Genomic DNA, 27,238 nt, shown 5'->3' with positions numbered 1-27,238 from the left:
GTGAGCAGAGAGCCCAATGCAGGGCTCGATCCCAGGACCCTGAGATCATGACCTGAGCCGAAGGCAGAGGCTTAACCCACTGAGCCACCCAGGCGCCCCCAAGAGCAGTCTTACGTGCCATCTTACTGGGAACAAAAATGACAAGCGGTGGGCAGGGTGCGAGGCTACACTTCACAACCTATTTCTAGATTGCTCCATCACTCCGCTTCTATAGAGGACCACCTCCTTCTATAGAGGACCGCCTCTTCTATAGAGGACCTGCCTCCTTCTATAGAGGACCTGCCTCCTTCTATAGAGGACCTGCCTCCTTCTATAGAGGACCGCCTCCTTCTATAGAGGACCGCCTCCTTCTATAGAAGACCTGCCTCCTACCGCAAATACCAACAGTGTCCAATGTTAGCATCTGAAGTGACGAGGAAGTGCTCTGGTACAAAATCTGACACTCTGCACAAGAATCTCCTACTGGAAGCTCAACTCAGTTTGCAACATGGAGGTGCTCAGGCACATCACCCAATGTAACTCTGTTCTGTGAGCCCGGACGGTCCTTTACCTCCTAAGAAGAAAGGGTCTCGCTCCTGCGGCGGCGGCGGCGGGGCCCTCCACTGGTCCTGGAGGGGAAGTCGGGGGGGCTGGCTGAAACTGCTGGGAACGGGCCCAGGTGTGTGCTGCGGGAACTCTGGAGGCCCCTACAGAACAATGGGAAAACAAGATGAGAGGCAGGGAAACAGCCATTTCTAGGAATGGAGACACACGGGGTTCCAACCTGAAAACATCAAGTAACTGTGTCCCGTAGCCTCCCACGAGGTCTTGCGCAGTAAGTGACCCTCCCATAAGGAAACAGGCAAACATCAAAGGCAGCATCAAAATATGAATTCCACGTTCTGGTATCACTATAGCAAAACAAGGAAATTTTCTTTTTAAAGCTTACTGAAATCCATGCAATTACTGACCCCTGACCCTTCCTGCCCATTCATCTAAAAAGCTAAAAGTCTACTTTCAGTGTCCTTGGCGTTGATCTTCTCAAACACGCTGTAATTTGCTACCTTCTGAAGACAACCATAAACCCCCGTCATGGAGCCTTTACTTCCAAAGGAGAAAAAGACGCTGAACGTGCAGCTTTACAGACACAGCAAGCTCTGCGGTAACAGGACAACGTGAAACGTCTAAGAAACCATTCTGCTACAAAAGAAATGTCTCACAGTCGGATTCCATTGGATAAGACACTTTGAATTCTCACAGATTAACATTCTTCCACTAGAAGTCTATTTAGAGACAAACTAAATTACTTCATTTTTCAGTTGGCCTTTTAAGTATTCGCGGAGATCTTTAAAAGCACCACATTTGCATTTTTTTTTTCCGGTGAAGCATTTAAAGAAAGCCTCACCATTTTTTTTCACTTCCCCAGAAAGAATTAATTATACAGATCACCAAAATAATTTTCATTTAAAAATTTCTTCTTTGAAACTCAGCCAGTATTTCAACTCTTAAAAATCACACTCCCTTCTCATAAACTTGAAATGCTAAGTCTTTTTCTGTCACTTTATTACTAACACACTTAGCTGTCATCTCTAAATGTGACATCATCGTACAACACTGATAATGTTTTTGCAAACTACACTGACCTCTCTTCTCTCTCTTTTTAAAGTCTGTTCTCCCCGCGGCATTGTACGAACACTGCACAGTAAACGGAAGAGCACCCACGAAAAGCTCCAGAAAAGCCTGCTGGCCGCAACAGTGGCCCATCGGCAAGAGGACTGTTACCACTGGGAGAGCCCAAGGAACCGTCCTGGAGAACCCTGGGATCCAAGCCAACTCTCAGGAGCACTGGGTCTGTCCACGTTCTGAGAATCGGGCACAAGCTCAAAGATCAAGTCAAAGCTCCCAGGCTAGTACTGAAACGACCCATGGACCTGCCCGCGTGCGGGGCGCAGGGGAGCAATGGTCCCGATGAGGGAGACCCGGCTAACGGCCTTGGTGAAGTGCTGGGTCTGGAACTGGGCGGGTCACCCGGACCCGAGGCCGACCCTCGGGTTCCTCTGGCCTGCTCTTACAGCCCCGCGAAGCTGGCTCCGGAGGCCGGCGCCCTCAGCCAGAGCCAGGGAAGGGTCTGAACCAAGGCTACGGTCTCGTTACCAGCACACCACCGCAGGAGACACTTCTCTCCACTTGGCACGGATGCTCGGCCTCTGCGCTTGGGAGCCACCGCTCCGGACACACCCCCCACCGCTCGGTGACTAACGATGCAGAGATTTGCCCAGTATTTCAATAAACCACCTTGGCAAGGCCAACGTGAGTACCCTGAGAACAGATACTGTGGGAGCACCTACTGCAAGAGTAAGGACCAATGGGCACGGGGGCCCTGGGGGCCACAAGTCGCCGGTACAACGGCCACCTTCGTCACCAGGGGCTTATGTACATACTGCACGCCAAGGTCTGTGCGGGGCCCCCACCACCTGAGCTCAGGACTGGGCAGCACAGCGGGGCACGAGTCCCATCTCACAGCCAAGGAAACAGAAACTCAGGACATTAAATGATTTGCCCATGGTGACACCATTCTCTTTTCTTTTAAATTTTATTTATTTTATTATTATCATTTTTTAAGTAGGCGCCACACCCAGTGTGAAGCTCCATGTGGGGCCTGAACTCACGATCCTGAGATCAAGACCTGAGCCCAGAGCAAGAGTTGGACACCTAACTGACTAAGCCACCCAGGCACCCCGATTTTTTTTTTTAAATCAGAGATTTCAACATGCAACAGGTTAAAAGCTCCCAAAGGGTTCATTTTATTCCTCACATGAAAATGAACCAGGGGAAGTTTCAACCTGTATGATATAAATCTTACCAAAATTACTAAATTTGGGGATTTTAAAAACCAGATTTTCTCTTGACTTAGACATGAAAATAACAGCCTATAGCCAATAGAACTGTGAATTCTGGAAACCTAGAAACCATCACATCATACACAAACTTCCATGTTTCATAACCCATCCTTCTCTTTGGAAAATTTTCACTCTACGCACTGTCTCAGCTGAAATGCACCATCTCTACCAAGAAGGGCTCCTCCTGCAAGTCCTCTGTACAGACACTCCACTTTCTCCGGCCCTGCTCCGCTCTCTCAGCAGCTCCCCGGCCAGCCAGCCCACGATTTCAGGAGAGCCGCCCTGAACATGGCCCGCGGACCCCGCGCCCACCCACGTCCCACGTCTCCACACGTCACTGAGTGTTGCTGGGAGGCCGGAATCACTCGGAGTGTGGGTTTCACTCTCACCGGCTACCAGCGTCCCTGGGCAGTCTCTCACGTACTCGTGCTCAGGAGCTCCAGCTGCCCAGGAGCCTCCGCCGACTCGGAGTGTCTGGCGCCCCTGCCCTCGCGGCATGGTCCTGCCTCGTGCTCCTTGCACACAGGGGCTTCCTCCTCTGGGCTGACAGACTGCCAGTCCTTGCCCCTGCCACACTCTCTGCATTCCATGTCCTAGCTGCTTTCATTCCCTTCCATCTTCATAGAACTTTCTGACATGAATGCTTGCTGCTAATTTTCACTCTATTATTGACATCCGTCAGATTTTTCATTAAAAAGCAGGAACAGGAAAAAAAAAAAAAAAGCAGGACCAGTATGCTAAACCGTAACCAGGGCTGGAAGTGTTACACTACTGATCTGCCGGCGAGCTTTCATCCTGAACTGCACTCAGCCGACTTAAGGGCTCCTAACTCATGCGCCGCATCCGTCACTTCTATGTTAAGGAGCTGAGGGACACAGCGTCAGATAAGAGGACAGACAGGATAAAACATACTTTCTGAGAAAGCAGGGGAGTCTTCTGGGGTTATTTCCACTCAACCCTCAAGTCCTGTGTCGTATCAAGACCTGGAAAGCGGCGTTCATTTGAGAACTTCTTATGACCTTACAACTGTTTTACGCATTCCAACAGAGGGGAGAGCAAAGTGTAATTTCTACACTGTCCCGAACCATGTGCAGATCAGCACTGCTGTCTCCTGCCCCAGGCAAGCCCCACCTGCACTCCTTTGCAGTGAGTGCCCCGCAGTGGGACCCATTCTGTACGGTGTCTCTGTCTGTGTCACCCACACCTCCGATCGGAGGCGTGAGTCAGTCCCAGGCACCTGCGTCCGGGGCCGGCACTCCTTCACACAGCTGCACGGAAGCCGGCGACCAGCAGTTTCTCCCCACCTTCTGTCCTGAGTCTATTCACAATTACAAGAAGCGGAAAGAGGCTCCTGACCTTTCTGACTTGACTAAAAACCGCAACTTTCTTCGTGATTTAGTATGTGAAGGCCCGATACTCCCTGCTAGTTTTTTTGCCGGGCTCACATCACATGGGGCTTACAGAGAACTGGAGAATACTTGGTTTCTTCTGAAATCTGTCGTAAGCGATAAATTCCACCACTGCGTTTTACTGCCGCACGTCCCTCCCCTGCTGATGAAGGCCCCGACAGGACTGGGTCACGTGGCTGCGCCAACGGGGCTCTTCACAGCCCTCATTTTCTCCTTCCATTAGAGAGTTAATTTCAAGTCCTCCAAAAGATAGGTTTTCTCATTATAGATAAGGCCAAATGTAACTGGAAAAGTAGACTGGCTTCCCTTCCATTTTAAGTAGAACGTCTGCTAAGTTTTGATTTTGACTTTGCCACAGGTGGAGGTCAGGCAATATATTCTCAACCCCCTTCATCTGTTTCTAAAAGGAAGCAGTTACTGAATTATGAGAATGAACTCAAAAAGAAACCAATGTGGTTAGTTTTCAATAAAAATTCCAAGCTGCCTAAGAACTAGGTACATTCCTGGGAGATTATTTTAAATATTCATAACTTCTAAAGACATTTTTTTGTATTAAACTGAAAATATATTGGGATCATAAGTCTTGCCCCCTTTGGAATTCTAATATTGTGATTTTCATCTCTTCTCAGATCTTCTTTCCTTTTACTAATTACCTACATGCTAAACGCGTTTAGACATAAGCATTCAAATGTCAGCAATATGGAACAAGGCCTTCCAAATCCTCTTTCTTCATCGCTCACTAAGGCTAGAACCTGAGTCTTGCAGCCGCTGGGCTCTCTGAAAGGCTCTGGCTAGCGGCGGCTGAGCGGGCAGGGGCAGCACCGGCCCTCCCATCACCTAGCAGAGCCCCGGGCACGCAGCCCGGCCTCTCTCAGCCTGTTTTCTCCTCTGTAAAAGGCAGGGATACCGATGGCACCTGTTTCTCATGGAGAAGATGAAAAAACACGTTCCAAGGACCTAGGACGGCACCGCAGACAGAAGTCGACGGTGTTTGCCATCGTCGCCACCTGCACGTGGCGCTTTGGCAGACGGCGCTCCGCACGGCGACGGCGCTCCGCACGGCGACGGCGCTCCGCACGGCGACGGCGCTGCTGACAAGCGACAGGCCGCCTCCGGCACTGCTCGACAGACCCGCGCAGACCCGTCCTGCGCCCCCACTCCTGAGTCACGGGAGGCGGCCCGCACAGACGAGCGTCAGCACCCTGGCGAAGCCGCCCAGCGCACGCCCGCTCCCGCTGTTCGCGGCCCTTCGGCTGACAGGTCTGCGCAGGGCGGGACTACGGCCTGTTCTAGTCACCAGCGCATTTTCCTGCTTGGCCCAGGGCCTGGTACACAGACGTCTACAGATATTTAACAAACGAATAAACTGCCTACTTCTAACAGCAGGGAAGTTCCAGCCCCGCACTGGAATCTAAAACACTACAGCGGGTTAAAGCCCGGCTGCCACGAAGCACACAGCCAGCAGGTAGCGCAGTGCCCCAGGAAGGACTTACGGGACGCTGGGCGAGACCAACCAGCCGCTGCGCAGTGAGCCCCCGAGGCTCCTGGGCTGAGCAGACTTAAAACATACACACAGTGCACCAGGACCAAAGAGAAGCCGACATCAAGAGAAGCCGGTTCCCTGACTTAACTGTGGGGCAGAAGTCGCTTTCCTACCGTGGCGCTGAGATAATGAGAGGAAAAGCAAGATGAACGTGGCTTCTTCTCCGCTCCACAACATCCCATTTTTCAAGAACGGAGAATGAAGAATGGAAATGGATGGTCTGTGGGATATCCTTCCAACACTGCTGGTCAGGAGCACAGCCCGGGCCAGGTTTCTTCTGGGCTGTAGACTGAACCTCAGAATCCTACACCGTGGGACGCCTCAGGGGGCTCAGTCAGTTAAGCGTCTGCCTTCAGCTGTGATGACCCTGGGGTTCTGGGATGGAGCCCCATGTCGGGCTCCCTGCTCAGCGGGGACCCTGCTTCTCCCTCTCCCTCTGTCCTCTGCCCCTGCTCTCCCTCTCTCAAATAAATAAATAAAACTTGAGGAAAAAAAAAAAATACACCAGCAAAATGCAGGACACTCACATAAACCAGACCAAAAAACCAGAGTAAAATGAAAAACAAAAAAAATAGGAGGAGGAAAAAAAAAAAAAAAGAAAGAAAAGAAAAACAAAAAAATAAAAATCCACTTCATTTTACTCAAATGGTAGTACTTGGCAATAATCGTGTACCACACATATGATAACAAGGCATTTTTACAGGGTCAATCCTAAAAGTAAATACAGATCAACAAGTTAGAACTATACTCCTTCAGCCAGAAAATGCTTAAGGAGAAGTAAAACATGGTAGGAGCAAGTCTGCGTAACGGCAAACCTGACCATACTACCCTAACAGCATGATAAATAGATCCATAAATAAAATATAAGTATATAATAATAAAAAGCCACTTGTAAAATGTAAAAAAAAAAACATAAAACAAAAAGTACATAATAGTAAAATAAATGCCCAAATCTGGATAGATCTTACAGCAATCTGTCCAAGTTCTAAAGACAAGGACAGAAGTCACTAAGAAAAAGTGAATGTAATTACCTAAATGTTGCAGAATGCTCATGAAACAGAAATCCGTATTCGTGAGGCTAGTTGGCCTTATATAAAAATTAGCTGCTTCTCCCCCCACCCACCCGCCGCCACCAAGGACACAGACCCCTGATGTTCCCCATGTCCGTGCCCACGTCTTCTTCCGGAGCACCAGCCAGGATCCATTTCCCAGCCAGTCCTGCGAGGCGCTGTGGCCGGCCGCGTGACCAAGGTCCAGCCGACAGCATGTGAGCAGAAGTGACGCAGGCCAGTCCCAGACCTGGCCAGTTACAAAAACTCCCAGGAGTGAGCCTCACCCACTCCCCACCAGACAAGTGAACACAGAGGTCTGTGGGGCCCAGAGAAGTAGCCCAGAGGACACGGTGAGTGAGAAGAACACTCTGCAGTACCGAGCGACTGCGGGCTCAGGGCTGGTCAGTCACAATACTCCAGCTGATCCTCTGGTACGGGGCACCCCGGGGCCATCGCCAGGTCCCCTTTACGTGCAGGCGCCTCAGGCCCCAGCTGCTGCACATGCTGTCCTGGCCAATGCCTCAGACGGTCCACGGCCCGGCCCCACAGTGGACAACTCCAAGGGAGGCTTTATGCGCCACAGGCTCCCCAACAACCAAACAACCTCCCAAAGATCAGGCCAGGGCCAGAGACTGACCTGACACTACACAGCAGCCCAGTTCCAGCCCTTCTCCAGTGCATCCCCAGCACCCTTACCTAGTCCTGTTCCCCCAAACCCCCATCTTGGGCTCTGCTCCTACTGACCCAAGGCCGCGGCCCACCACTGCTGCTTGCTAGCTAGCTCTGCAGGGGACTCCTCTGCCATCTCCTTCCATCCCTAGAACGCCCTTTAAGGTACAGATTTTGCTCACAGAATCTTCGGAGCATTTCGGTATCTCACACCCAGTACGTGGCTAGAAAGCGGCAGAGCCCAGACTCACTCCCGGGTCGCCCACCTCCAGAGCACACGTCCTCAGCGTGCCTGTTATGAACAGTTATTTCATGTTCCGTCTGTCTGTTTCATGATCACATATGTGTATGTCCATCGTGTGACAGTGTGTGAGTGCTGTAGCGTCAAGAAAACCAAGAAATACTAAATCAAGCCTACAGTCAGACAGCCATGGAAATTCCTCCGCTGACCTGAAGGGCGAAAGAAATCAGCAGTTCTTATCTGGTCAGTCTGACAAACTGATACAGGAGGCAGAACCAAATTATCTACAATTCAGAAGAAAGCCTGACTAAAGTTGAGTAAACAAGGAAATTTCTGGCTTGGTAGTTTGGAATGGAAAAAGAGGGTTTTGCTAGCACAACCTTGAAACCAGAGGCAGCCACCAGCCGGCTGTGACAACCTGGGGCAGCGGGCACCACATAGGACTGGTCACGGCAGGTCAACCGGGCCCGGCCACACTGGCTCTGGGGGAGAGCCAGCTTTATTGACACCGGCCTCAAATCCAACCAGAAAGAAACCAATTTCCAAGAGGCCAAATACTGCATAAGGGCCAGGGGGTACAAAGATTAGATAAAAGGGGCAGATAATACAAGACAGTATTCAGAAAGAAAGTCAACAGCTCACACATGAAATGAACCAGAATGACAAATGTTCCCTCTCTGGAGGTAGCAGGTCACAACGGACAAGAGGGAGAAATCATCTGAGGAAGACACGTGGACCCCTTGCTGCATCCACTGGCCTCAACAGACAACAGGACCCAAGAACTTGAATATTTACCTGAGCTTTAAAACTTAAGCTTTAAGACCCTAAAAGCTTCTTATTGGCTATCAGCAGTATTGCCTTCTTGAAAGAGAAATTTAACAACTGCCAAGTATCATGAAGCTCACAGTGCCACTTTCCTCACTGGTATCTATTTCACTTTGAACACAGAGGTCACTCTCTTTTTCTGTATTTACACAACTTAAATTCCAGCCGTAAAGTTTTAGCCTTGGTGGTAAAGACTGCTAATTGCTTACCCATATAAACTCTCACTTCTTCCTAAGTAATAAAAGGGCAGCACTGCCCACCTAAAAACCTTGAACTTGTCACAAGGGTGCCCATGTGACTAGGCTCTGGCCAACAAGACATCACTGGCACTGCGGGCCAGGGACCCGAGGAAGGCTCCTTAGGCGGGCTGCCTCAGCGGGCACACACCTTTTGTCCCCATCCTTCCTCCTCACCTGGCCTGGAATTTGGGTAGAATGATAGAGGGGCCACTGTAACATCACAGAACGGCTATACCAACACAGAACTTTCTCATTTTTATGCAAAACATAAAGACACCCAGTTTATGTCCCTGCTACCTGAGTTTTCTGTCACATGCAGCCCCATTCGCATCCTGACCCCGACCAAGTCAAGTGCAACCCAGTGTCTTTCACGAACACACTGCCGAGGAACAGGCACAACAAATAACTTTCCCTTTAACGGACGAAGAAACTCGGGTTTATTTACAGTTAGAAGTGGATTAGCCCAAGTTTCACTGTCCACGTAACTTGGGCCATAAAGGCCCATTTTCGGATTTGCTCTACAAAGCGCTCTTTCCGCTGTCGCGCAGCGCTTTCTGCCGTGACCAGTGTGTCTTCTGGTGGCGTCAAACACGCCGTGGCCCCCGGCTGGCGTGCCCCATCTTGGAGCCTCTCCTGATGGGAGCGTTCACTTAAGAACTTCTATCATTTCACGGGTATAAAAGATAATAAATTACCAATTCCCTCTACCAAATGCACAATTATTTTAAGACTGTGAGTGAGCTGTGAATATATCACTTAACAGAACTTTCCGTATTAATTCTTCTGCCTTTTGAAAGAAAAGGCTACCTTAATCCTTTCAACTAATTGCTCTATTTTGCTTTTCTTTATAGGCCTTTAAGCGTCTAAGGTAAAACATTATCACCCTTTCTCCTATAATTCTCATACAAACTGCACTCTCACTTCTTCCGCATCTCGGTAATTACATGATGTTATCTGTGTTAATCCTACTCAGAAAGAACTGACGACTTCAACCACAGCAAAAAAGAGGAGAACTCTGCATAAATCGCTTAGCCCAAAGTTAATCATATAATGCGAGAATAAAGCGGCTCTAACGGCTATTGTATGACTTATCAGCTTCCCTAACAGGGTCACTTGATATATTTTAATAAGACTAATTAAATACCTTAACAATGTCATTGAAGCTTCATGAATCTTTCAATGAATTACAACCCTCCTTTACAGCATGTTTTCATTTATTAATCTCCCTTAAAATGCAAAGAACTACATAAGAGACAAGCAGACACTTAAGAACGATGCGTCTCAGTTAATTCTGATTAAATGTGGGTTAAATGCAGAGAATAAGGCCACCAGTGACCCCTGACATCATTAAAATTATACCCTTCGATCACAGTGTTAATCCTCTTATTGCAGTATTTCCATAGACCTTTTTTCTTTCAGATTGTGCCTTATTTAATACCTACATCTATTCCCTAAAAGGTACTTTTGTATTGGGAGACGCTCTCTAAACATTCTGAAGAAGGACATCGCCTGCGCTAAGCACCGGCCTTCGGAGATGGGGTTGGGGCGGGCGGACTCCACACAGATGGGGTTGGCACGGGTGGACTCCACACTCTGAGCCCGCAGACAATGCTACGGGCTCAGAGTGAAGCCAGAGCACGTAGTACACACTAGAGCATCTCTAACAGTACAAAACCCTGCTTTTGACAAACACACTGAAGCCTACTTATTTCTCATATTTCAACAACGAAAAGCCCTTTATCCCTGCATCTTACGCCTCCCGTTGTCCTCCCCAAACAATCCCACCGAAGGGCAGTACGGGCCCTCCCAGAGCAAACGTGGCCACTTCAGCTCTCACTGACAGTCACAATCTTTTTTTTTTTTTTTTTTTTATTTGACAGACAGAGATCACAAGTAGGCAGAGAGGCAGGCAGAGAGAGAGGAAGGGAAGCAGACTCCCCGCTGAGCAGAAAGCCCGATGCGGGGCTCGATCCCAGGACCCTGGGATCATGACCTGAGCCGAAGGCAGAGGCTTTAACCCACTGAGCCACCCAGGCGCCCCTGACAGTCACAATCTTAAACACGGTCTGGATTAATACTCAGAGAGAAAGGGAGAGGTACACCATGACTGCGAGACTCGGACTGCCGCGGCTAAAACCCCGTCCGCACCCAGTTATGTGAACTTGAGCAACTGAATCCCTCCAAGACTTGGGTCCCCATCTGTGAGCTGGAGAAGATGTTACCCTCATGCGGCTGTGGAACCCAAGCTCTGAGCAAACTCTGAGACACCGTGAGCACTCGGTAACTGTTTCCTTTCCCAACGATGTCCGAGGACGTGCTCCAGGACTATCTCCTCACTCAGAACAGGACAGAGTTAAAAAGCAGAGTAGCAGCCCCGCCACTGCGAGCAGTCTGTTTGAACACTCTCATCGGTAAATACCCCCACCACAAGACCCACAATCCCTGCTCGTAGCTATTCACCGACTACTACATTCATGTAGAAAACGCACACATTTAATACCAACTTTACTCATAGTAGCCAAAGACTAGAAATAACCCAATGTCCACATGGCGAATGGACACACAGACTGCGGTACATCCGCACGGGAGAGCACTACTTGCCAATACTAACAGATGAGCCGCGCACAGGGAAAGGCTCTCAAGAGCACCGTGGCAAGGGAAGGCAGACAGACTCACACCATCCCGGGACAGGATTTCAGTGACCGGAAACAGATCTGACTGCGGGGGCTGGGACGGGGAGAGGAGTGACCACAGAAGGGCAGCATGAGGAAGCCACTGGGGAGACAGGACTGCTGTCGACATCTTAACTGTAGTGATTACACAACTGTGGGTACTTGTGAATTTTCACAAGCTTGCACATCAAAAGACCCAAACTGTAAAGAAGTTTAAGTTTCTAATCTTTTGAGGAAGTGCTTTCCAGTCCTTTATAATAAAATAGGGCCTCTTTCAAAGTTTATCTTAAAAACGCATTTTAAAAGAATTCCAGGTCTTCTGAGACTCCAGAGAAAGTAAGTATTTAAGATAAAAACTGGTGTGCTCTGCAGGATGCATCGGTAAACACGGGCCATGAAGCTTTTCTCAGCACACACAGGAGGTTCTGAGAGCTGGACAGTCGGGACCGGCCAGACCGTTACGGCACAGACTGTTACAGCACAGCCGGCCGAGCTGCGCGCAGGACCTCTAGTCTACTGCTGACGAGAGGATGGATGAAAGGTTTTCACTTCAACCTAAGACTCAAAACGACATTCCAGCACACACTTTTAGAAGGCAGCTGTAATAACGAGGCCTGCTGGCTGACTTACTGTACATGAAACCCACTTCGTAGAGTTTCAGTCCTACTCCCGGGGCTCGGAGTCCCGTGTGCAGACTCGCGCCCAGCCGATCTCCAGCCAGCACACACAACGGACGCTGGCGGGGCGGCACGTCAAGTCAACGGGGCGCTGAATCTCATCACCACCGTACTTAATAGCGGTTACCGTAGTGTTTAGCTGTTCCTGTTACTGCTGCAGATGGGAATCCATTGATATGATTAAATTTGATGGTATGATAATATATGGTAATCATGATTAATCAAAGACCCAGTAGCAAATGGAGGATGCTGGGCATTATGTCACCTGCATTTTAAACTGCGTTCTCTCCCTGCAAGCCTGACGATGTTTGACAGCTGGAAGGCTCTCATCCCGCACTCGCCTGCTACTACTCGTAGATCTGATAAGAGAAAATGCCCATCATTCCGTCCCGATCTTAAGTGCTAATAATTACAAGGCATCGCAGGCAAGTTGTAAAAACAGTGAGGGGTTCAAAAGAAAGGCTGGAATAAAGTCCAGGTTCACATCTGCAAGGGCTCTAATCAGAAAGAAATGGAATCTGAGGCAGCAGTCTCATCAAACATGATTTGCATGAAATGCCATATAAAAGCCATCCAGGCCGTGTCAATCACCACCACCTGATACCACACGCCCGCTCCACGGGAAGAGCCTGCGCTCAGACCTACCTGCGAGGGGCTACAGCTACACAGTGAACACAAATGGAAATCTTACCGGGTTAACCTAAGTAATCACGTAATTGCTAAGAAGATTAATTTAAACTTTTTAGTGGTCTTTTTTTTTTTTTTTAAACGTAATCTTTAGTTTTAATTCCAACAGAAACCCACTGAGAAATTATTTAGCAGCCAAAGTACCTGGTATTTAATTGTTTAGCCTGAAATACCACCTCTACCCAGCGCATCCATTCAAAATCAATGACTGAACAGGTTTTAAAGTACCCTAGGTCAAGAATCTTTACGTGAGTTTTCGGGATCTACCCATGCGCTTAAAAACAGCAATTGTACCGACAACTAAAACAAACTAGGTTAGCAAAATCTCAAAGCAACACCTCAAAATATTATTAACCAACATTTTAACGTTACTTTTTTAAGTGAGCCGACTTTAAAAACGATGAACACCTCTCTGAGGGCAAATACGTAACTGGAAAACACACTTACAGACAAAAACAAGCCTTCCAACTTTACACTAGTGACAACAACATCAGGGACAGCCTTTGTAGAAAGGAAAACCTATCAGACTAACCCGTAAAACAAAGAGCATTTGGCAAGGAAAAGAGATCACGAGCAGAAAGGTAAAGGAGCCTCCCCACCCCACTCCCCCATAAAAACAAAACAAAGAAAACCACAACTGTTCTGTGAAACTACATTCAAAGGTCTTAACATGAGTGAGGCCGCTTCAGGAGAGCGTGCAGGATGGCAGGAGGTAGAAGGCACGACCAAGGAGCGGACAAGGAGGGAGGGACGGGCCCTTACACAGCAGCACCTGTAACTCCTAAAGGCAGACGCTCACCTCCTGTGCCCGTCAGCTCCGGTCAGCACTCACTGTTTACAGAGCTGACACAGCCTTTACATTCGGCAGAGTGATACTGTGATAGGAAAAGAATTCATTCTCTGACAACGCTATCAAATATACTGAGATAGATAGATCTTTATAAAACTTGGATTTGAAAGAACAAAGCACCGTGGGAATTATAGTTCGTGAACAGAAATGTTTTAAAGTGCGACACTAAGAACTGTATCCATAGTGAAAATTAAAGACACGGATCTGATTCTTGGGTGCAAACCTGAATCACAAAACAATTCACCAAACTCCAAAATAAGGGAGTAGGGCCGGGGGCAGACACGGAGCCTCCTGACAGGAGCACAGAAGGGGCAGCTGGATGCCAAGAGCTGAAGCAGAATTTTCCAAAAACATCAACTATAAGGGTGCCCTTCTTACGGTATGTAGTACTCTGACATTCAAGCTTTGTCTTAAAAACCGTTTACTCAAGTCTTTCAATAAAATTCACCAAAGAGGAAATAAAAATATTAGTTCTCCTACTATATCACGTATGGCCTAGAATACCATATTTTCACCTAAGATTAGAATTTTTCAAACAATCTTAAATAATTCTATGAAAAACAGGCTTATTAGCTTGGCTAGACTTCTCTGATTTTAAACTTAAAAATTGGAGGCATTACCACCTAATACAATTTCTAGGTGTACGAGCTCTAAATTAAGAATTTCCCAAGTTTTTCTAAAATTGTCAAACAAAATGGATTTTTAAGTAACGCTTGTCACTGTTGGGGAACAGCAAAACACCTCACCATTAATACCAACTAGATACTAATTCCTTTGAAATCTGGAAATGCGGTGGTGCTTGCGCTGGCTGCCTTTTTTACTCTTTGGTCAGACGGGGAGAGCTGAATTTTTGTCTAAATTTAAGTGAACGTGACGTAATTCTCTGGTGCAAATTCATGTATGTACCGTTAAAAACAAGTGAAAACGTAAATTACACACCCCTTCTCCAAACTACTCATTTTATGCAGGGCTCCTCACGGAGTCTGTCTGAGTCAGTACATGTCCTTGGCACACAAAAGGATGTGAAATACAGAAATGTACAGAGCAAAGTGAAATTCCCTGCAATCTTGCCCTTCCCAGCCCAAGCTCCTTTACGGAACCCCCACTGCTCCGAGGACAGGTGGAGTTCTTGCTGCCGGCTCAGGAGTCCCCGATCCACGGCTGCACATCAGCCTGTGCACACAGTCCTACTCGCCCTGCGCCCAGCAGAGCTGGCCTAGCCCTGGGCCTTGTGCACAGGAAGTACGATCAACAGCGGCTCAGTAAGTGACACAGCACATTACTACTGAATGATCGCGCTGCGAGACTGCAGTGAACCTCACTTTGCTCAACAGATCAGTGTAATTCACATGTTTGTGTGCCAAGGAAGTCTACTGATCTCAACACACTCCATGATGATTCCGAAGTCAGGCTTCCCAACATGATTGCTTTATCAGTATGGGGGGGGGGGGTCACCTTACAAAGCAAAAGTAACAGGACACACCCCTGGGCAAACTGCCATCAGTTAAGGAATCTCCACGGGGTTTTGTTAAAACACAGCAAGACTGTCTCACTAGTTTTATAATTTTACTCCGGTCAAAACTGGCTTCACTGAATTCTGCTAGTCTGTTTCGTGGTTTGGGACTAGCACTATGCAGAAGCACTTGGAAGGAAGGAGACACATACTCACAAAACTACATTTACACTGACGGCAACCACGTCCAACCTAGCAGAAAAGGGACAATCAGTTTTATCCAATAAAGATCTGGTTTATGTAAAGTACTAGGCAATGGCCCAGAGTTGGTCCCCCTTCTTAATGATATTGTAGTACACCTTTTTAAAACATACTACCTCTTGTGTGTTTCAAAAAAAAAAAAAAAATTTTTAAGTCCTCTCTACACCCGTCGTGGAACTTCAGCCCTGAGAGCAAGAGCCGCCCGCTCCACTGACTGAGCCAACAGGTGCCCCCACCTCTCACGTATAGATTCCACACCTGATCATCTGCTCTCAGGAAGACCAACTACAGAAATAAGCAGAGCACTGCATTTTCAAGACCACAGGCACGCTGTAACTGCAGCTTAAGACCCAGCATTTGGGTCATAAGAGAAGGTACAGGACGTGTCAGGTACCAACAGACCAGTGAGCTGCAGGGGCCTCCCGTGTAGCCCAGCAGCTTCCTGCCGCCTGTACACACTGCCCGTCTCAGAAACAGTAACAAAACAAAACATCACACTTTGCAGAAGCTCTTCCAAAAGCAGCTCAACGGTATTTACTATCCCCACTGAACCATATAACTGAAAAATAAGTTCATAATTCAGGGGTGCCTGGCTGGCTCCATCGGTGGAGTGTGTGACGACTGGTCTAAGAGTTCTGGGTTTGAGCCCCACATTGTGTGTAGAGACTACTTAAAAATAAAATCTTTTAAAAAATAGTTCAATTTCTCCAAAAAATATTCTTTTAGGGGCACCAGGGTGGCTCAGTAGGTTAAATATCTGACTCTGGATTTCGGCGAAGGTCATGATCTCAGAGTCGTGGGACTGAGGCCTGCGTCGGGCTCTGTGCTCAGTGGGGTGTCTGCTGCTTTCTCTTTCTCTCTCTTCCCCTTTGCCCACCCCCCCTTGTGCTCTCTCTCTAAAATAAATAAATCTTTAAGAAAAGAGAGAGAGAAAGAGAAAGAAATTTTCTTTTATTATCCCCTTATCCTCCAGTATTATGCAATTTGCTGCTTCTAGGATCAGATAAAATTGTATCTCCAGAACAGAAAAATAAAAGTAGACGAAAATTACAAATGATTACCCTAATTTTATATTAGTAAACATCTTTATAAAAATACCAAGTACATAGAACAGTGCTTTATGTTTTCCTTAAACTACATCATATCAAATTTTATCTCTATAATGCAAACAAAACACAAAAACAAGTCTAATAATGATTATAGCATAGTTGCTTGCATTTCTGAAAAACAGCAAAAAGTACCTAAAATATGAGTGCTTTAGAGTAACTAGCAGGTAAACTACTTCAAAGAAGAAATGTATCTAACAACTAAAACACACACACTTATCAGTGGGCCATGCGGTTAATAAACCCTGTCTATTAGGACAATGCTTTGAACACAGAGGCATACTCAATAAATACACCACCTAATTTTAAAGACCTAGTTTTTAGTACTTCGTAAGTAATTTAAAGGAAAAAATAGTTAAATAAGGGAATAAAACCACTAAGAATCAGTTTTAGAAACCAAATTATAATTCATAAATAACTATAACAAATCAAAGTTGTTCTAAAAACAATACTCTGAACCTTAAATCTAATACTGATTTTATTTTTGAATAATCATCTGACTGTACACCCAGAGCCCTCATTAAAACCTTTTTGCTAAATGCCTTATAATAAATATGCTGTCCTTAAGTGTCAAAGCTGGGGTCAACCAGTCTGTTAGATATTTCCTGAAATCAGAGATTATTCAGTCTCAACAAAACTGTATCTGTTTTATATACAAATGACAGTAAAATTTTATAGTCTGGTCCATTTTTTTTTTAAACATGTCCTCACTGATTTAATGAAGCCAAGAACTAATGACAAGTCTAACCCAAAACTCAAAAAAAGAAAAAATTATTTAAACAGATACAACTATTTAACGGACATTTTTCTTCCAGTTAAAATATATTAAAAGAATGGATAAAGTTAAGGAAAGCATAGCAAAGTATGGAGGGGGGAGAACCGGTGCTTTCTTGTAAAGGTATTTTAAAAAGAAACACCTTCATTTTTAAAGTACAAAACCAATAGCTCATTAAGACTTTTGGGGTTCAGTTGGTTTTTTGTTTTGTTTTGCTTTTTGTTTTACTTTTTGTTTTTTTGAGCAAGTAGAGATCTCATTTAAAAAAAGTGTACAAAGACTGACTTATTTATTTGAGAGAGAGCATGCACGTGTGATTGTGGGGGTGGTGTGGACAGAGGGAGAGCGAATTCTAAGGCTGAGGGCAGAGCCCAATAGGGGCTCAATCCCATGACCCTGAGATCGTGACCCGAGCCGAAACCAAGAGTTGGACGCTTAACCGACTGAGCTACCCAGGTGCCCCAAGAGATCATTCTTAATCCACAGAACTGCACACATACCCACACATACGCAAATCTACCTGTGCACGCACACACACACCATGATAAAGCAAGGCCCTTTCTCACTTAAAGTACTTAAAGACTGATTTCAATAATGAAATCAAAATTCACCTCTTTAAGATGAAAGGCACTGTATGCTGATCCTGATTCAACACTTTTACAGTTAAACAAAATTAATTCCATTCTCAAAAATCCATTGACCTTAAGCTTTTAACAAACATTTCCAATGCAAAAATTGTCAATATTTACAAATCTTTAAACTTATATTTAGTTGGAACCATGCGTATTTGCTGTATGAATGTTTCTCGGCAAACGTATGCTCGTCCTATCGCAGCAGAAGGAGCAGCTGCTACTCACTGGGAATCTCTGCGGCCCCACAGCAGGTCTCGGCTGGCTCGGGACTGGCAGCAAGGGCACTAGGAAGAAAAACAGCTCTGGTTACAAACGCCCTTTACGTCACAAACAAACCCACCGAGAAAGGAATACAGTGTGTCAAGTTTAATACCAAATGTATGTTCTGTGTACAGCATCCGTACTCTGTCAGGGTTACACTTATCCTGCACCCCAGACAAGGACGGGCGAGTGGAACGCGGGCCGGCATACGATGGCACACGCAGAAGCTGAGATTTCAGCGGGGGATTCCTATGCAGAACTAAAATGTTTTGCAACAAAGAGCTTACTCCTCTAAAACGAAACACGGCCCCGTGTTTCACATCCATATTCCAGTTATCCAGACAATCTACTCTGGTTACATTTTCTGACTCCAACCAAATACAGATTTACATCGAAATCCTCTAGAATGGTGACAGGGAGGGAGACGGCAGAGGAGGGAAGGCACACATGCCCACGGCAGTGTTACAAGGAAACATCTACTACACCAGCTACCACACCGAGACCAGAGGTTCGGTTTGGGTGGTTGTTTTTAAAGAAGCAGAACTCCAGTCCATCTACCAGAGGAACGCAAAACCATGTAATTTCAAAGCAGATATTTTATAGTAGGGAAGAAGCCACATGTCCGTTTTATACTACCCTGGGGCTAAATCAGGTATGCTCAAGCTACTTAAAACGTATGCATTGTACTGATCTTGATTTTGGAGGGGAAAAAAACAAACCACCACCCGACTGCTCTCCGGGGTGTACCCTGTCTCTCACTTCACAGCCCGATGACTGCCCGATGCACGCGGTAAGCTCTCAGGGGGTCAGGTGTTATGGGCTCAACTGCGGTCCCCTCCCAAATGCCCACGCTCAAGTCCCAGCCCCCAGGCCCTCAGAACAGGACTGCATTTGGGCTAGGGGCCTTTAAAGAGGTGATCACAGTAAAATGAGGTCATATGGATGGGCCCTGATCCAGCTGGCTGGTGTCCTTATAAGAGATCAGAGCACAGACATGCACAGAGAACAACCAGCCAAGTGAGGATACAGAGAAAATAAAATAGCAATAACATCACATACCAAATGTTTAATTTTAAAAATGTCTGGTGAATAAGAAATAGAGAAATGATACAGCTTAAAGGTCAAAATTATTATAAAAACAGAACACTAAGATAAATTTTATTTACTATAGGTACTCGAGGAACTCTAGACATCAAGCCATGTAATGAGGGTCAGACGTCCACAGGTCCAATTTAAAGGGATGGTGTGTACAGAGCAGAGTCACCACCCATCAAACACAAAGTGTGGTGAAAAGAAATTTACTTGGATAAAATGTAAAATGGCAGAAGTCCTGAGAGAGAGAGAAAGAGAGAGAGAGAGAAAGCCTAATCCAATCAGGCAAAATTTCAAAATGAGAAGAGGTCAATTTGAGAGACTTTACATAGACCAAGACCCGGTCCCCAAGTCTATACAGCCTGCTAAAAGGCACTGGGGAAGGGGGAGGAGTTCATCAATTTAACCAAAGCAAAAGAGCAGATTGTGAAGTAGAGAAAGAAACAATTAGAGTATCTCTGACCTCAAAAGATTACAGTGAAAGTGAAAGACAAACTACATATTAAACAATATGAAGATGACGGTTTGTAGATTAAACACCAAATATAAAGTACCCAGACCTTCAAAACTACGTGCCACTGATTTTTAAACTTGGCACTTCAATATCAATTCCTGTCAGAAACCTCCAATACAACAAAAAGATTAAAAAATTGGGTCTCTCTACCTGCGGGGAATGAGAGCAAGAAAGCTAGGCACAGTCTCCGGGAAGAAATCGGATTATATAATTAACAGATTTCTTACACAGAAGCCTCCTCGTTAGTTGGCTGGCTTTCTTTTCTTTTCTTTTTTTTTTTTAAGTAAACTGTAAAAAGCAACAAAAAAAGAAAGGAGGGAAAAAGAACAAAAGTGACAGAAGAGAGCAGCTAAGGACAGGTGTGAGGGGCAGATCAGAGATCCAGCCTGGAGAGAGGGCGTCAGTCAGACCACCAAGGCCTCTGCGAAGTGTCCCTGGGGAGCTCCTCAGTCTCCAGGGCCCGTGAGCAGGGACACTTCCAACGAGCTACCTCTCTCTGCGCCGTGAGCAGAAGAATTTAATACTTGTAAAGGTAACACACTATTCTTGCTGAACCCTCTACTTGGAACATTTGATATTTAACATTTATCTTTCTGTTGTCCCATGTATTTAACGGACTAAACCGATCAAGTTTTTAATTCATTACAACAGTTAAATAAGCAAAAATCTAGAACACAAGTTAAATTTCCACCAAAACCAGTTAATTATAATATGATGGAACCCTCTGTATCCCTGAAAATGTGTGCCACCAGGAAACGACATGCTTATGCTGTTACTTCTTTTAAAACAACATTTCCATGCACCTGTCAGTGGCCTGCAGCTCCGAGACCCTGGGGCAGTGTACGCGCTAGGCACAGGAGACGTGCAGACACTGGCGGCCTCTCTCAGGAAGGGCACACTCATCTCCTGGGGAACACGCGACTCTTCAGCAGTGCCCTGTGCGTACGCCCAGCTAGGACAGGGCTGCGCCCTCCCCCCACAGCAGCCCAGCTCAAGACCAAAGGGACGCTAAAGAAGGAACATGGGCTCCACAGCAGCAGGCTTCACACTGAAAAATCATTTAGCTGGTTCCAAGAGTGTAAAACCCATTGTCAGAGCTGGTCTTACATTTATGGAACGACGAGCTCTGTGGTGCAAGGCCTGCCTTTGGTATCTGTCAGGCTGCTGACTTTTTGGCAAGGCACATGGTTTTCATATCTGGAAGCTATCCTGGGGTTTCCTTGAAGCTTTCCCACTGCAGACTTCTAACACTACTTGTTTTTATTAGGCTCAAGAGTATCTGTGCATCCCCCACCTGCCAGTTTTGCATTCAGTGTCTACGAGGAACTACACCGTAAACATGCTGACCTCAGAAAAATTCTTCTGACAAGCGACACTGAGTGCAGATGCCTGTCCTAGGACGCCTCTGCGGAAAGGGCTACTCTCGTGCAGGGGTGTGCACATCCCGCAGCTGCTGCAGGAGACACAGGCTGTGGGCCCGTCACAAGGACGACCTTGGGGACGTCAGCAGCCCTACTGTCTGCCTCGGGAGCACAGAGCCTCGGCGGAGGATGAGGCGGGCAAAAGATTCCAGCACAAGCTGGGGATAGGCAGAGGCTGTCAGGGGGCCGGGAACCCGCTCTGCCTCCGCCTCCCAGGTCTGTAAAGCACGAGCAGTCTCCAATGACACGCCCGAGGCCAGCCTCTCACCTTCACCACCAGACAGGGCTCCGAGGCACAGAACAATTTCAGAGCGCCTCTGGGCCACCGCCCTCCCCCCACACTTCAAGTCCCCTCTCAGGCTTCTCCCCAACTTCTGCAACTTTGGGATTCCAAGTTCAGTATCAGCAGAGCCCATGGGGGCCTCAGCCACCCCTCTCTTACTCAATGGGAAACTAAACGCTCCCAAAGATGGGGCTGTTTTCCTCCCCGCCAGCTCTGCAGGTGAGGCGGGATCGCTCAGGGCTGTCAGCGCTGTTTCAGACCCAGCCCTGGCTCTCGCATCATCCCACGTGTCACCCGTACCCCCAGCTGCTGTCCGTCTACTGGCTTAACCCGTGACCCCGAGTTCAGCTCCTGTCCTACCAGTCTCCCGCCCCGCTTTTAGTCCCGAGAGAGACCACGCTTCCTGTGCCCGGTCTCCTGGGTCCCCGATGACTGCCCTCCGGTACGCAGCAGCCACGTCCAGACCCGGCTGTCATCGGTGACCCACCTTTCCGCAGGCTCTACAAAGCCCCCTTCTCCCTCTACCTTCAACCTCGCCACCTCACTCTCCTAGTGAGCGCACCTGCTTCTCACGCGCGACGAGCAGCGCCGCCCGCCACTGCCCCAGCACCTCTGGCAAATGCAAGCCGTGCCCCTGCCCCAAAGCCACGCTGCGGTCTGACGCTGAGCCCCCACCACACAGCTCAAGTGGGCTGCAACACGCCTACACCCCCGCCAGCACGCCCGCTCCTCTGCTCCCCTAGAGGGAGGCTCCATCCCTCCTCTCCGCTCCTCAGACCCGCAACACTGCCCCTCCTGTCCACCGTCCTGCTCCCGTGTCCTGCCATGCCCAGCAAACGCAGTCGCCCTCACCTGCACCCGAGTTCTCTCCTTCTCAACCGGCTGCTGCTTTTCCCCATCTGAAAATAAGAAACGTTCCCTCAAGCCCACTTCCTCCTGCCAACTACCATCCAACTTCTGTGTTAGCAAAACACCTTCAAGGACTGTCAGTGCCACGCCCTCCCGTGTCTGTGCCCCAATCTCTCTCCAGCCTGCCTGAGTGAGACAGGCACCTTCCCCAGGACACCACAACCACCTGTCAAAATGCGCAAGCCCCCTGCCGAGGGCGGTCCTCAGCCTGCAGTCCACCCCACGGCCCCCCTGTTGGCAGAGGCCATTTCCCACCACCGCTCACCCCCCGCAACTCTTTCCGCTTCCTCCTTGCTACCCCCTGCCAGGTCCCGAGCTGTCCAGGTTCCAGGCCTTGGGCTCTCCCCACACTTTAATTTCCCTCCTCTGGGCCTCTCACTGGGCGCAGGCTCTCGACCTACCTACGTGCCAACCACCCAGCAAGTTGTACCGGAACCTAGACCTCCTCGTCCGAACTCTCACTAAGTGCACACGGGACGCCACCACCTGCAGGCACATCCGGAGCAGAACTTCGGGCCTCCCCCGCTCAAAGCCACCTCTGCCCCGCCACAGGGGGCGGTTAAGTGCCTGCCTCAGATGCTAGATCCCCCAGCACCCCCTCTGCCTCCGCCCTCCCTCACCCCCACCCGGTCCATCGCGTCCTGCTGGGTCTAGCAGCTGACGGCTTTCCACCGTCACTGCCACCACCCTGATCTGAGCCACTATCATGCGTTACCCATGTCAGCGTCGCCGTCCCCTGGCTGAACGCTGGCTTCCACCTGCCCCTACAGCCCACTCCCAACACAGCAGCAAAAATGACTCTTTTAAGCCAGAAACCAGATCACATCATTCCCCTCCTTAAACTCCTCCAGTCACAGCCCATTTTGCTCAGAGGAAAAACCACGGCTCTTCGGATGGCTTGAAGTCTCACGTGACAGAGATCGCACGGTTCTCTGCTCTCACCATTCCACTCATGTCATGTCATGTCTTTCTGGTTTCTGGAACACTCAGGGCGTGGTCTCACCCTCCCCTGCTGATCTCTCTGCCTGGAACGCTCTCCTCTGAGACAGGGACATCGCTGGCTCCCTGACCACCTTCACTCTGAGCTCCGTACGAAGCCCGCCCTCGTCTCCCAAGTTGCACGGCCAACTCCAGGCCCCAGGCGCGTGCTGTGCGTGCTCACGCTGCGCACGTGATGTCGTCTCTGTCTCCTGGACAGCAGGATCACCAGCGCAGAGGGCTTTATCTACTGTTTTTCAGCAACGCATCTCAAACGCCAGAGACGGAGAAGTCTCTCAGTCGGCGTGGGCTGAGCAGAGGTGTGAAGGCCCGCTCCACACCCCCGCTCCAAAGCGGCCTCCCAGCTCTGGGCAGCCGCGCCTGTGGTAGCACAATCGCGCGGCTACTCACTCGAACCCACCACCAGAGCGCACTGTGCAAACATTCCCACTAGAGGACTGATGAAGACCACCAGCTCGGGCATTTCCGCAATGACCTCTGCTGCCCTTGAACTTGAGAAGTTGCTCAGTGCTTTCCACCGTGTTATAAAATAAGAGGAACAAATTCTTAAGCAAACAAGTCTAGCCGGTCAAGCTGGCAGGTGCCTGGGGCAAGGGGAGGAAGCAAAGAAGCCAAACCGTCCTTACAGACGTGCCCGTGAGGACGACTTGGCCGCGGGACCCCGTGGCTTTACAGGAGCAGAAGAGACACGTACCTTGGACGGGCGTCACCACCGCCCCTTTGAAGTGGGGGTTTATGTGTATGTTCTTGGGCTGCTGGGGGGTCACGGGGGGCGGGGTCATCATCACCCTCGGGGCCTCTATCTGGGGCGGCATGTGCACGCCCTGGGGGGGCGAGGCGTGGTGCGCGTGCTGCAGGGGCAGCAGAGGCTGCAGCTGCTGCTGCTGGAACAGACTTCGGATGGGCTGCGGCGGCGGCGGCGGCGGCGGCGGCGGCGGCTGAGGCTGCGGAGGAGGGATTAGCCTTGGAGAGTGCGTCTGAAAACCACCAAAAAAGAGGAGACAAATTCACAGAAATCAACATTCAGAAGAAGAGTAAGGGAAGGCTGACGCCTTACGGATTTACCCTGGTGAAACAGTGGGAGGGATGGTGTGAAGTAAGTTTGCAGGGACAACTGGTGTCACACAGTGGGACCAGTAAGCTGCACTGCCCGTCCCCAGCAAGCTGCCTCACGATGCGAACCAGCCTCAGGGCAAGGAGGGAAAAAATCACAGCCTCAAAATAACTCGCATGGGGGGCGCCTGGGCGGCTCAGTGGGTTAAGCCTCTGCCTTCGCCTCAGGTCATGATCCCAGGGTCCTGGGATCGAGCCCCGCACCGGGCTCTCTGCTCAGCGGGGAGCCTGCTTCCCCCTTTCCCCTTTCTTTCTCTGCCTGCCTCTCTGCCTGCTTGTGATTTCCGTCCAATAAATAAAATCTTTTAAAAAAATAAAAAATAACTCACATGGACTCCAAAAGTTTACAAAATTTCGGTTCAGCCAGTAAAATTGCCCAGAGTGAGCCAAGCACTGTGCTGCAGGCTGAGCCCGAGCTGCCCTTGCCCTCCCCACAGCCTGTCCTGCTGCTCCTCTTCCAGAAAACCAGGGAACGAAGATAGGATGTGCACAAACAGCCGTGCCAGGTACAAGGCCTCCAAGAAAAGCCCAGCTACCCGAGGCAGCGGGGGACAGGAGGAGGGAAAGGGCAAAGACACGGCTGCTGGGGAAAACAAGGGAGCAGTGAGGCCATAGCCATGGAGACAGAAGACGGACAGAGGAAAGAAAACAGACACCCAAAGCCGTCCCGGGGTGGTCCCATCAGACACCAGCCCCAAGGGGAGGGAAGCAGCCACAAGGGCACGATCGCTGAGCACAGGGCCACCCCATGTCATAAGCCCCTATGTCAAGGTCCAAATAAAAAGTAACCGGCACCCCCCCGCCCAGGACCACCGCCCCCTGGCGATGCACCGCAGGGTCCTCGTGCCGGTCCTGCTTTCACGGGTCCAGCCGGGAAGCAGAGCCCAGACCACCTGCGCGCACAGGCCTGCTCGTGGCCACCCCTGAGGCCGGCCACACTCGGTAGCAGAGGCGGCCACTTCGCTAGCGCACCGTCTACCGCAGCACCCGCCTTCCCCGCCGGGCTGCCCGATGCCGGCGGCTCCCGAAACCCCAGCGCCTAAAGGACCGCGGCTCCAGCCCGCAGCACGTGCGGACACCTACGGACCTGACACGCCGAAGAGCTCGAGGCGAGTGAGACACACCGCTCCGCAGGCTGTGGCGAGAGCCAAACAGAGGAAACGGGCCACGGCTGGACGAAGAGCAACAGGGAAAGAGGCGTCTCAGAGGCACGAAGACACTTCGGAAACCAGACCGTCTGCAGCCTCGGTCTCGGGGAAGATTGTTCCAGAGGCCCCAGGGCCGGCCCACATCCACGGCTACCCACGCTCGGGATGCCAGCGTGCGCCTCTTCTAGCGCACGGCGGGGGACGCGTGCAGCGCAGACAGGACAGTCACGGAGCCGGGCACCAGCACGCACAGAGGCCGTCTGAGCCGGCTCCGACCTGACAGTGAACGCGGGGAGCGTCCTCTGCTCACGAACACCAGGCGTGCTAAGGAAATCCCACATTTGCAACCGGGAGTGTAGGGGCTGTGAGCCACGTGGAGAGGCCCAGGGCAGCTGGGGAGCGCAGAGCTGGCAAGAGGGAAGGGCCAGGGACTCAGACGTGCACAGGGAGGGCCGGTGGCAGGAAGGCGATGGCACCCAGCGTGAGCTCTGGCCAGGAGGAGGGCTGACAAGAAGGCCGCTGCAGCGGGCAGATGGGGGAGAGCGCCGCCCAGCCCGACGTAGGCAGCTCGGGGCACAGGAGCTCCACGGGGTGTGCGAGGCACCCGAGCGCGGCAGGAAGGACTGGCCCGGAGCAGGCAGCAATTCCCAGAGCACCTTGAGAGGAGCTGAGGCGGCAAGGGACCGACCTAAGACAAAATGCACTGATGCAAGGACATGAGGAAGATTCTTTTTCCCAGAACTCTAGAGAGTCGGGAAGACAAGACAGCTCTGGGCTGGGGAGTAACCAGGACCAAGAGCGTTTGTGGTCTGAGGACAGACACAGGTGGGAGCGAGGTTAAGTTCATCTCCGACAGCTTCGGTTCTCCTGGCAAAGTGGAACTGAGGAACACCTCGACTCGCACGGCTGGGCACAGAGCTTACGGCCCAGAGCAGGTCACGCCACAGGCTTATCTCCAGTTCACAGTGAGCTGCAGAGCCCAGCTCGGTCGTAAGAATGCCGGAGACATGACACCCCCAGGGCAGCGGCCACGCCGTCTTCCCCTTGGCTAACAATGTCAAAGCGCTCACAGCTCCTCTCAGCCCAGCCTCTCTTTGGGGAGGCTAGTGGGCTCACCTCCTCTCTCTGTGGACCTCCCCTTCTTTCCAGGATCACAGAAGACACAATTACACAAGCCCCTGTGTGGCTGGTCCACCCCCCCAAGGAGGCCAAACTAACCAAACTGGCTGTTCACTACACAGCGAAGACGCTGGGGGTGCGGGCACCGGACGAGGAAGAGAAAGGAGGAATGAAAGGTCCAGCCTCTTTGCTATGTGAGAAGCGTAACAAAGAAAGAGCTGTATGAAGAAACAGCAGTTCTCAACATTGGCAACTTCTTTTCACTGAAATTAACCCGACTTCTCTCCCCTTCCTTTACTTCAAAGTCGGAATTTTCGCGCTGAACAGCAGGCGCCCTTTCCACCTCATCATTTCGCAAGTGAATGCTTCCTGACACTGAACTCGTCCACGAAGAGGCAAAGTGTGACCT

General features: G+C 49.6%; 1 protein-coding gene across 1 annotated transcript in view; it reads right to left on the bottom strand.

Moving 5' to 3' along the window:
• LOC111154334 (RNA binding motif protein 33) overlaps positions 1–27,238 on the bottom strand; it is a 131,728-nt gene that overhangs the window by 37,886 nt on the left and 66,604 nt on the right. Inside the window, exons 8-10 of the mRNA XM_022513883.1 lie at positions 24,144–24,393; positions 18,196–18,254; positions 551–686 (exon numbers count right to left, since the gene is read on the bottom strand). Coding sequence (XP_022369591.1) covers positions 551–686; positions 18,196–18,254; positions 24,144–24,393 — 445 coding nt within the window. The remainder of the gene's footprint in view (positions 1–550; positions 687–18,195; positions 18,255–24,143; positions 24,394–27,238) is intronic.

Source organism: Enhydra lutris, unplaced genomic scaffold (assembly GCF_002288905.1).
Source record: "Enhydra lutris kenyoni isolate GAN:26980312 unplaced genomic scaffold, ASM228890v2 scaffoldscaffold37, whole genome shotgun sequence".
Classification (NCBI taxonomy): Eukaryota; Metazoa; Chordata; class Mammalia; order Carnivora; family Mustelidae; genus Enhydra; species Enhydra lutris.
Note: the sequence above shows the minus strand (reverse complement) of the source record. Positions and strands in the feature narration are given on the sequence as shown.